Consider the following 12,449-nt stretch of genomic DNA (forward strand, 5'->3'; position numbering starts at 1 on the left):
AGGTCGAGTATTAAGGGACGGAGGGAGTAGTTTTTTTTTTTTTTTTTTTTTTTGGACCAGAAGTAGTAGTATAGATGCTGATATAAACATAAATATCAACATAAATATACTTCTTCTGTTCCATAATGATCTCCCGGTATTTATTTTTCACATTTGTCAATGCACATTTTATATCATTTTTATCTCTAATAATTTATGAATAAAAAATTATAAAAAGTTCAATAGTTTTAAATTACTCATTTAGACGAATTAAATAAGATCCTGCATGAGTATGTTTTTTCTTAGTACCTTCGTTTCATAAAGATCTTTACGGTTGCTATTTGCAAGAATATTAAGACAAAAGTATAGTAGAAAAGTTGGTTGAATATAATAAAATATGGATAAAGTAAGAGAAATGTGAAAAAATGTGGGTGGGTGTAAAAAAAACTGAATAAAATAAGAGAAAGTGAGTTAAAAATGTAAATATTGTGGGGTAAAAAGGGTAAGGTAGTAATTTTTCATGTCAAAAAATAGAATAAAATAAAGTGTAAAGAACATTATGAAACATACTAAAACGGAAAGTGTAAAGATTATTTTGAAATGGAGGTAGTATATATTACGGAGTAAAAGCTACAAGGTATTGTAGCCAACTAATGAGAAACTTTATAGCTAGAAAATTAACGACAACTTTTGTGTAAGACCGCCTTACCGGAAAGACCACTTTGGTTGCTTAACTAATTGGTTTAATTTCTTAAATAATTTGTTACATTGCTTAATTAATTGATTCAATTGCTTAACTAATTAATTCCTTTGCTTAACTAATTGGTTTCAGTGTTTAACTAATTAGTTCCATTGCTTAACTTATATGATACCAATGTGGTCTTTTATGTAAAACCGCATTATAAAATTTTTTGTAGAAATCTAATGTGATAAATTTAGCTGTAGGCTGTAGTTAACCATTGAAATGGCTCTAATAATGTCAAATTCTAAAAACTCTTGTTATCCATCTGTCATGATCCCCTTCCCTCCTTTACACCTCTACAAGTCTACATTTTCATAATTGTCGACGAATCCTCTCCGTTTTGATCATGGACATTATTGTTTTTATATTGTGGAGCATCAACGAGTATAATGTTCATGAAGCTCCAAGTGAGAAGATAAAGATGTACTCCCTCGGTCCCTTATTGTTTGCTCTACTGTATTTTTTGGTTTAAAAGTTTGACCTTAAATTATCATTAATCAATAAGAAATAATATAGTATGTGAGATTTGATTGGACTCGGTTGAAATTAACTTTTTAGAATTTTTATGCGATTAGAAATTTAGAATTTGAGATATTTACGTTTTAAGTCACATTTTGGATACAAGAAAAAGTCAAATGTGACAAACAATAAGGAACAAAGGGAGTATTTGACAACGTACATTTTATGCAGTACGGCGTATAACAAATTTTTTTTTTTTTTTATTTTTTAGGTAAGAAGAAGGGACCTTAACTAAACCAGCACCTAGCACAGGTGAACCAGCCAGCTCCGCAGGTTATCGCTTGAGCCACTCCCAAGCATTTCGCAGTTGATGGGGCTCGATCTTGTGACCTCCAAGTCACAAGGTGAGTTTCCCACCAACTCCACCAACTTATGTTGGTTGTATAACAATTTATGCATTGTGTACTGCGATTACTGTAATTTTCTTCATAGAAATACCGCATACGTACGGACATACGGTGGTTCCTTTGAGAAATGTAACAAGGTTCTAGAGGAGATAACGTTGACGATTTCCAAATTTGCGCAATAGACTGTATTTTATTGTAGTCAATTTTCACCAGATGCCAGTTTCTCGAGTCCGGATCCTTTAAACCATACATTTTATAATCAATGGCTCATATTCATGAGAAAAAATATGGGAAATTTTGGAAAGATAATATATGAACCATTGATTTTTCATTCAATGGTTGATATGTTCAAACTCTACGTTGTAGTCTTGTAGAGTTATTTTAGAACTCTAGAGGATCCAAAATCTCGTAAACTCAAACCAAAGGATGCACTAAAAATACATGGCTGCTTACGGTTTTCCTGGTTTTCTTGGTCAACACGTATATGCGTTTTGAATTTTCAGACAATTCCAACTCTTTATATGAAGTTATGAACAAGTGAACACAACTTCCCACCCATCATCAGTTTCTAATTAACCTTGTACATAGTTTGTGCTAATGATGGCGGTCTCCGAGAACTCTCGCCGCTCCTCTATGATTCCCTCCTTCCTATACTCCTCCTCATCATCAACAACAGCTACAACAACAAATGGAGTAGTGTCGACAAAGAATAGCATAATGGTTGCAGCTCCGAGTGAGAAGATAAAGATGTACTCACCAGCATTTTATGCAGCTTGTACTGCTGGTGGCATGCTCAGTTGTGGTCTAACTCATACCGCTGTCACTCCTCTTGATCTTGTCAAGTGTAATATGCAGGTAATTTCATTTTATTAACCTTTTTAGCTTAATTGTTTCGAGATATTGGATTATAGGTGAGAGCGGTTGCGATAATACCAAAAATTAGAACAAACTTATCTGATTGAATGAACGAATTGATGGAACAGTTGTTGTGTTGTGGACACCCACTGTTTTAAAAGACGATTATGCGTTACCTTTCAGTGCAGAAGAACAAAAAGCGATCACCCTCCATGATTAGCTCGATCAGCTCCGAATTTGTGTGCATTCACGAACCCGATTGGAGTCGGAACATATGATAAAAAAGATAGCAATTTTAGAGAGTGAAATAACGTGTTTGATTTTCTGGAAATTGTGTGTATTGTAATTTTGGGAAGCAACGGAGAGTAACCAAACTTAGGAACTCAAACAGTAATTAAAAAAACAGGCTGAATGATGAAGGCTGTAACGGATGCCATTAAGGCTACTTAATCCAACGGTTACGTAATCAATTCACGAGATTCTCGTAACAAGGATTTAACCAAAATAGTCAGGTACCAAAAAGAATAGGTAAAGCCTATTTATGCCAAATTTCGTCTAAGGGGCAACACTTAGCTTAATTGGGTCGACACTAACTTAACAAATAAATATGGAAAGCAAGAAAAAGAGAGACGACACAAGGAGATGGTGACGCGGAAAACCCAGGAATAGGGAGAAAAACCGCGGGTAGCAATGAGGCTACCAATCCACTAATATCCCTAATAATCTAGGTAAAAAGAAAGTGTTTATGCGACATTAATAAAGATACAATGACTGCTTGATAATGGCTAAATTGAATGATAATGTTGTATTGCTTGAATGCTTGAGTTAACGTGTCTTCTGCTTGTTGTGGCTTCGTCCTTTTATAGCTTCAACCCAACAGATAGGTTAGTTACTAGAATCCCTAGGAAATAGGAGGTCGTTGGACATCAGCCTCTCCACGTCTCTCGCCTATCCTCAACAGTCCACTTAAACCTCGGTTGTTTCCTTGACTCGTTCAAGCCTCTTGACGGCGCTGGACCTTGGGCCTTAGGCCTTGATCTTAACCTAATTCTTGGTCGTCTTCCCCTTGTCGTTGGTTGCTTGCATTTGCTCACGACCTTAACAGGCGACACGTCCTATCCTGCAGCCACGACAATACTTGACGACACGACATGATCATACGACAAAACAGTTACGTCGTTAGTACAAAAAGTGGGACAACAAGGCCCACAAAACCTACCCCACGCCCGCGCATCATATTCCCCGAGATTCCAAGTCCCGAGCCCGACTCGGCTAGCCAATGCGCACGCGTGTGTTATATGTCCACTCATACCACTCTCGCATTTTCTCAAACAAGAGTTATGCCCTCAACCCAATATATAAACAAGAAGGAATAGAAGAATTATTTCAATGTGAGACAAAAATACTATTCACCTTTTACACTCTTTTCTTTTCCAACCACGAACTTCTAATAACAGCGTGGGTGCCTGAATTGGATTTAAGAGCTGAGAGTATTTGTGCGGTAAATGTTTTTTACTGAACCTCCCGTTGTTCTCTCTCCGGATATCGCTTAGAAGTTTCATTTTTTTCGCGACAAAAAGATATAAGAGTTTTCCGATTTAACGTAACTTCCTACATGGCAAAACATTGAAAGCATGTTTCCTTGCTCCGTGCTATACAAGCATAAACAAGAACCATTTTTTTAGAAGACCTGCAGGTCTAGGTAGTTTCTACTTGCTTACTTCTTAGAGTACGAGAGAACTGCTTTGATTCATTTTCCGGAAAGCCCGTTCAAGGACTATGTGTAACACCCTAATAATTTCTTGCTTTGATAAAACCATTTTCCAACTTAAAATAAAGAAATTACTAAGATATTACCGCCACCATGACAACGGTGAAGGCTATTACCAGAATTACACAACGGAATTTAACTAACTTTTAAAACACAATAATAGTTAATGGCCTCCATACAAATCAGAACCATTACGACCCAAAACAAAAACATTTAATAATCCATTAACTAACAGTTTAAAACTAGTTTAAATAGTTTATGTAGTCATGACTAGAAAATAGTAGAGTTTATAAATACGGAAGAAAACATCTCTCAATCTCATTCCCATGCTTGATAACTTCTTCCGCAAGTTATCTCTACAAACCTGTTATTTAAATCTACTCTCCAACAACGCAAATGCAATGATGGATCATCATAGGGTCATTAAGGCAAAGGCCATGACCACAAGAAACATGAAGCACGAAATCAGCGAAAGATGAGTACGAACAAGCTAGAATAAAATCCTAGTCTAACATGCCTCACTCAACGACATAAATAATCCACATGCAAAAGCCATTTAATAAACAAATAATCAGGTAGACAAGACTCGACGCTTGACACGACTCTTGACTCACAGATTAATTAAGAATAAGCTCCGAACGGTCCCACAATAAATATCCATAAAAGGAAGGGTGTTGGAAGCCCACCAAACACCAAAATAAATAAAGTAACTTGTCGGACCATATCGACGGAATTCCAGCACATAAAAAGAATGAAACAAAGTCTTGTATCATTCGTAGGAGTACACTTTGTAACACCCTAATAATTCCTTGCTTTTATAAAACCATTTTCCAACTTAAAATAAAGGAATTACTAAAATATTATCGCCACCGTGATAACGGCTAAGGCTATTACCAGAATTACGCAGCGGAATTTAATGTCAACTAACTTTTAAAAACATAATAAATTTAATATTGAGGTCTCCTACAATTGGAACCATAACGGCCCAAAACCCAAAATATAAAGAATTCAAACATTTCAAACATAATTAAAACATTAAATAAAATAGTTTCAAAGAACGAAAACATGCAACTCTCTCAATCATCCCAAGCCACATGATTTCGATCGTACTTGATCTACCAACCTGCTATATTATTCTACTCCCCAACAATGCAAGTGCAAATGATGGATCATCATAGGGTCATTAAGGCAAAGGCCATGACCAGAAACACACAAAGCACGTAGTCAGCAAAAGCTGAGTACTTACAAGCATAGAGTAATGAAACTAAAGCATGCATCACTCACTAAATACTAATCAACATGCAAAAGCCATATAATAACAAATCAAACAATCATGAGATACAAGACTCGACTCTTGACTCGACTCTTGACTCACAATTTAATTAGAATAAGCTTCGAACGGGCCAAAGAATAATCCACAAAGGGAAAAAGGTGATGGGAGCCAACCATACACCAAATATATTAATAATAAAATCGGGCCATACCGAGTGTCGGGCCATACCGACGGAATTCCTGCGCATAATATAAATGAAACAATGTCTTGTATCATTAGTAGGAGTACGAGCTTTCCGGCAAGACTCCCCCCATTGTTCATACTCAAGGTATATACGTTCCAAGAGTTTTGAAGCTTGTTCTGGTTGCACTTTACGTTTATTAATATTTTATTCAAGGCGAACTCAAGACTCGACAACATGCGTACATACAATTAATAAACAACAACCAAAACAATCTTATTTTAATGCTTTAGGACTTGTGATCAACCAAGCAAGACACTTGTGATATTACTACCATGTTCCTCCTCACCAAAGTGAGACTCCACATCATGCATATTAACACGAGGGTTGTGCCTTTGCACGACAAATCCTAATTCATTTCATACATAATATTCCCAACTGAACCCTACATGTGCGGTGGCTTACGTGAGCTAACCCTTCACATGTGGTAAAATAAATAGTACACCGAGGTACAAATAAATTGCTCAAAGTATGCTAGACATCCCGTACAATAGCATACAAATAATTAATCCATCCCTTGCATGTGAATTGAACCATACATGCATAAATATTGAACAACATGATTGACAATGAAATCCATACTCATAATAATTTCAACATGCTTGTTCAACAATTAATTCAATAAATCCAACATCACAAAACACATGCTCGTTCACCAAAATAAACATGATTCCACATAATGTAATTCACATCATCAACAATCATGTAATGTCATTGACAAAAAGGTGTGGTCGCCCTAGACTTGTACGTACCTTGAATACCTAAGCGTAGGGGCCACTTTGCAATAACGAGCACTCAACTAGAAATCACCTCCTATCATCAAAATAACGAAACTTAAATTATTTCCATGTTCATTAAATTTCCAGCAACTTTATAAAAATTAAAACTTCCTTTAGACTTTAGAATTCAATCGTTTTTAAATAATAAAGTCGTCTCAATTTGCAAAATCAATCCCTAGTACAAAAACATACTTTTTCCGCCTTTAAAATCAATAAAAATCAACACTTTAAACCTTTATTCAAATCTGAAAATATAATTGATTATCATAATTAAAATCATCACCTAAATTATGCTAATCAATTGACTCATTAGGTCTAGGTTAAAACCCTAACTTGAAAATCCCAATAACACTAGTTTAATATCGTAAAAATCCATGCTTTATTAAATAAACAAATCTGAAAATTCATTCTTTAATAATTAAAACAAACCTAATGAATCACAACACACAAATCCTCAAACCACGGTATTCATAACCGGTTCCCAGCATTTTAATTACTCAAAACAATATTAATATAATAATTTAAAATACGGAATTTAAATAGAATAGGTAAGGAAGAAGAGAATTATACCAATCCGGCCTATAGCACGGAACAATCACGAATCAGGGTGATTGGGCGAAAAAGGAATTGAATTACGAACACGAACAACACACACACACACACACGTCGTGTGTGCGCGCGCGGGGGCGAGAGGGGCGACGAGCAGAGCTGCGCGCAGGGGCTGGCGCGAGGGCGCGAGGGCTGCAGGGGCGCGCGCTGTGCGCGAGGAGAGAGCGAGAGAGGGCGAGTGTGGGCGCTGGCGCGCGAGGGCGAGAGAGAGGGAGTGGCGAGCTACAAGGGGCGAGCAACAAGGGCGAGAAGCACACGAGGCACGACCGTGCTCGTGCTGTGCGTGCGGGCGGACCGAACCAAAGAGGAGAGAGAGAGAGAGAGGAGTGTTGGGCAAGAAATCAAAAAGGAGCTTTATGAAATTTTAGGGGTTTATTTAATGATGGGGGAGTCTATTTATAGGCTCCCTAATCCCTTGATGGGCTAGGCTTAGGATATTTGAGTTGGGCTTAGGAATTAAATGAATTGGGCTAGCTTAGGATTTAAATTAAACTGTTTGGATTGGGCTTGATTAATAAAACGAACTGGACTTTTTATTTAAAACCCGAAGCTTTTAAAAATCATTTGCAACTCATTTAATTTCCCGACTCAAGAATTAAATTCGTTTCGTAATTAATTAAAATAATAAATATTCTAATTAATTAAAATACATTAAATACATTTAAATATTATTTAAATGTTAATAAATCGTAAAATGCTTTATAAATATAATAAAATATATTTATAAATATTATAAAAATACGAGGTATTACACAAGTTTTCCGGCAAGACCCCCCCAGTTGTTCATACTCAAGGTATATACGTTCCAAGAGTTTTGAAGCTTGTTCTGGTTGCACTTTACGTTAATTAATATTTTATGTGCAAAGGTGAACTCAAGACACAACATCAAGACATAAAATACAAGCAACCAAACAATGACACTTCATTTTAATCCTTTAGGACTTGTGATCAAAACACATGACTCAAGTGATATTACTCCCATTGTTCCTTCTCAATATACTATTGAGATAACCCAACATTGCCAGTTAACAAGCGGGGTGTGCACAAGGCACAAAAAATCCTTAATTCAATTCACGTAGACTTCCTGAATATACCCTACAGACGGGGTAGAATAAATAGTGCAACAAGCACGAATACTTGGCTCAAAGTATGCTAGACATTACGTACAATAGCATAAACATAAATCCTTGCATGTGAAACACCCATACATGCATATAAAAACTTGAATAACATGCTTGACATTAAATTCAACCAGGGCCGGTCCTGACCTTTTTGTGGCCTATGGGCGAAAAAAAATAATTGGGGCCCTATATATTTAAAGGTTTAGAATAAAAAAATTGTTTGTAAATAGGGTATGTTTTTTATTTAAAAAGTGATATGATATTACTCTCAAAAAACTTCTTTTTTTTCTCTATTTCCCAATTTTAAACTCTATTAAAAACATACGTAGTATAAGGTTTGAAAAAATTCGAACTTGTATTATTGAACATGAATTACAATATCTCAAACATTAATTATCACACTAACATCGGAAAAATAACAAGTTTATAACAAGTTAACAACGAAACATCTACGGATCGCAAAGTACGCTGAATAAAAAAAAATCATAGAAAAAAGAATTATGATCGTATTGTAAAAAAAAATTCGCAAGTATATGCAAATTTTTGAGCAAGTGTAATTAAGAAACAAAAGGGCAAAAATATTAGGACGGTAAAAATTGGCAAGAAAAATGAAAGAAGATGTGACTGGTAGTTGAACCCGCAACCCTGCGGTGAGTAAGATCTATGCGCTTTAACCATTGAGCCACACATTGGAATTTGTTATATCTTCATAAAAAAATTATATAAATAGGTAACTTGTAGATTGCATGATTTCGGCCCTCTTCCCTTGGGCCCAGGGCGGTTGCCCCTTATGCCATGCCCAAGGGCCGGCCCTGAATTCAACGATTAGTAATAATCACAACATGCTTGTTCACATAGAATTCATAAATTCAATAATAATCCATAACATGCTTGTTCACAACATCAAACATGAATCCAATATAATATTAATCCAAGTCACATGATTCACAATAATAAAATATCACATAGTCCTCATGTAATCGGTGGTCACACTAGACATGTACGTACCTCGAATATCTAAGTACGGAGGCCACTTTGTGAATCACGACTCAAGGTTAGAAATCACCTCCTATAATTAAAATAATAAAACTTAGTTATTATCCATGCTTACTAAATTTCCAGCAAATTTTATAAATTTTAAAACCTTTGGATTAGTTAGAAATTAATTCCTCATAATTAAAATAACAGTCTCAATTGAAAAACTAATGTCCTAGTATAAGAACATTAATTTTCCACCCTTAAAATCATCAAAATCGACACTTTTAGGCTTTGAAATAAATATGAAAATTACATTTGATTTCCATAATTGAAATTAACATTAAATTATGTAAATCAATCCATCAGTAAATTGGGATTAAAACCCTAACCCTAATTAATCATACAAATCACTTTAAAATAATAAAAATTGACACTTCATTAAATAAACTAATCTGAAATTTTTGTACTTCACTATAAAATATTCCTCATCAATCCAGACACATAAATTATCAAAATCCGGTGTTTATAACCGTTCCTAACAGTTTAATACATCAAAATCAATAATAATAATATAATTTAAAATAGGAAATTGAAAGAGAATAGGTAAGGAAGAAGAGAATTATAAAAACCGACCTATAGCACGAGACAATCACGATTTGAAATTGATTGGGCACAAAAAGGATCAAAATATATGGAGTATAATACACACAACACACGATTTGTGTGTGTGTGTGTGTCGTGCGCGATGAGTGACGAGATCGAAGCAGGGGCAGGAAGGGGTGCTGGGCGTCGAACACGAGTGAGGGCACGAGTGAGTGAGGGTGTGCGAGTGTGTGTGTTGCGCCGAGGGAACCAAGCAGCGACGACAACAACAACAAGCAATAGCAGCATCATGCAAGAGTGTGGTGTTGTGCGACAGAGGGCATGAGAGAGCGAGAGAGTGTGGGCGAGAGGCGAGGTTTGTGCTGCGTGTGAGGCACGAGCAACAAAGACAAGGAGAGTGAGGGCGAGGGCGAGTGCACGGAGGCACGGTGCAGCGACGAGCACAAGGGTGCTCGGCTGTGCGGGCAAGGAGACGAGCAAGAGGAGAGGGCCAAGAGAAAGAGAGTGCAAGGGAGGAGGGAGAAAATTATGTTGGGAAGTGGGGATCAATTAATGAAGTGGGTTATATTTATAGGCTTCCCCAATCCCTAATGGGCTAGGTTCAGAAATTAAATATTGGGTTTTGCAATTTACGTAATTGGGTTTGAATTGGGATTTGAGCTTAGAAACTCAGCTGGGTTCAACAACTAGACGAGTTGGGCTTAGAATTAAAAATACGACCCAATAAATTTCCCGATTCAAATAATAAATTCGTTTCGGATTTAATAAAATAATAATTATTTTATTTAAATAAAAATACATTTAAATCATAATTAAATGCAATTTAAATTCTTAAATTCATAAAAATACTTTATAAATACAATAAAATATATTTATAAATTCCGAAAAATATGAGGTATTACACTATGACATATCCTTATAAAATGTAGTGTGTTTTTAATCTTATAATGGATGTTCTATCAGTTATATATGTTGCTTTGATTCAATTTCATTTGTGTTGTCTCTAATTCATCTATATGAAGGAAAACTAAAAATTTGCCACATTTTCAGATTGATCCAACAAAGTATAAGAACATAAGCTCTGGGTTTGGAATTTCGGTGAGAGAGCAAGGGATCAAAGGCTTGTTCAGGGGATGGGCTCCAACCTTTCTTGGGTACAGTGCTCAAGGAGCTTTTAAATATGGGGGTTATGAGTTCTTCAAGAAGTACTATTCAGATATCGCGGGTCCTGAGAACGCTGTCAAACACAAAACCTTGATATACTTAGTTGGCTCAGCATCTGCAGAGGTGATTGCTGATGTTGCCCTTTGCCCCTTTGAGGCTGTGAAAGTCCGTGTGCAGACTCAACCTGGTTTTGCTCGAGGCCTGTCTGATGGTCTCCCTAAGTTTGTCAAGTCTGAAGGTGTTATGGGGTATGATTTCTCAACCACAGCAGCTGGCCTCCCCTTCTTATTTCTCAATATTACTGTCTTGCTACAATTCCTTTGCCTACAAAATTGAACCTTTAACTTCCTAACAGATTGTACAAAGGACTAGTTCCTCTCTGGGGCCGTCAGATTCCATGTAAGTGAACTTGTTTTTCTTTTGTTTTCACCAGTTCTCATGTCTATATGATTGACCTATTTAGGAAGAATGGATCTTACTTCCAATGATTTGGCAAATTGACTTTCTTTTGATTGCAGATACAATGATGAAATTTGCATCATTTGAGACCATCGTGGAGTTAATCTACAAGCATGCAATTCCTACACCTAAAGAAGAGTGTAGCAAAAGACTACAACTTGGAGTTAGCTTTGCTGGTGGATATGTTACTGGTGTATTTTGTACTGTTGTATCACACCCTGCAGACAACTTGGTGTCCTTCCTCAACAATGTTAAGGGTGCATCTGTTCGCGATGTATGTTCATAAATTTCATCATTCTTTACTGAACAATATTTTGACAATCTTGTTGATTCTGTATAGAATAACTATGTGCTTCCAATAACACATGAATTCTGCAGGCTGTGAAGAAGTTAGGACTATTGGGTTTATTTACGCGTGGCCTTCCCCTTCGTATAGTCATGATTGGAACCCTTACTAGTGCTCAATGGTGTATCTATGATGCTTTTAAAGTGTCTGTTGGCCTGTATGTTCCTGACTCCGTCTTTTCGATATATTTATTCTGTCTTTACAATATATTTGTAACATCTGTTTTTCTCTCATTTTCTGTTATTTATAGGCCGACTACTGGTGGACCTTCTCCTGCTATTGAAGCCAAAGAATGAATGAACAACGCTGGAGCTAAATATCTTCTCATGTTTTGTAAATTAGATTTTAGCCCGGTTTCTATTAAATTGTTACGTTAAAATAATTATTATAGTGTTTGATTTTGGATGAAATTGTATATAAGAAATATTAATATTAATTAATAAAAATATCTACGTGGCACCTAATTATTTATCTACGTGGCATTCGACTTTTTAATTCAAAAATAATTTTGAAGTCTTATTTTTCATTGGCCGAAACCATTAGATTTCCTATGTGGCGCTCTAATATTGGATTAATGTTTGATTTTGGATTTAATTTTATTTTAGATTAGTGTTTGATTTTTGATGAATTTTATTTTAGATTTATTTTTTAATTGTTATAACG

General features: G+C 35.8%; 1 protein-coding gene across 1 annotated transcript; it reads left to right on the top strand.

Annotated features, from left to right (window-relative positions):
• Positions 1 to 2,120: 2,120 nt before the first annotated feature.
• On the top strand, positions 2,121 to 12,259 carry LOC110784588 (mitochondrial phosphate carrier protein 3, mitochondrial-like). The gene is made up of 6 exons (XM_021989039.2): positions 2,121 to 2,442; positions 10,868 to 11,229; positions 11,337 to 11,380; positions 11,500 to 11,714; positions 11,819 to 11,943; positions 12,037 to 12,259. Exons 1-6 carry the CDS (start codon positions 2,185 to 2,187, stop codon positions 12,080 to 12,082), a joined length of 1,050 nt encoding a protein of 349 aa, XP_021844731.2. The 5' UTR covers positions 2,121 to 2,184; the 3' UTR covers positions 12,083 to 12,259.
• The last annotated feature ends 190 nt before the right edge of the window (positions 12,260 to 12,449 follow it).

Source organism: Spinacia oleracea, chromosome 5 (assembly GCF_020520425.1).
Source record: "Spinacia oleracea cultivar Varoflay chromosome 5, BTI_SOV_V1, whole genome shotgun sequence".
Classification (NCBI taxonomy): Eukaryota; Viridiplantae; Streptophyta; class Magnoliopsida; order Caryophyllales; family Amaranthaceae; genus Spinacia; species Spinacia oleracea.

Bases quoted from the DNA above. Each gene is read 5' to 3' on its own strand.
- LOC110784588 (XM_021989039.2), top strand. From the start codon at position 2,185: ATGATGGCGGTCTCCGAGAACTCTCGCCGCTCCTCTATGATTCCCTCC. The intron at 11,381-11,499 runs GTAAGTGAACTT...TTTTGATTGCAG, and splicing joins CTGGGGCCGTCAGATTCCAT to ATACAATGATGAAATTTGCA. The intron at 11,944-12,036 runs GTATGTTCCTGA...TGTTATTTATAG, and splicing joins TTTAAAGTGTCTGTTGGCCT to GCCGACTACTGGTGGACCTT.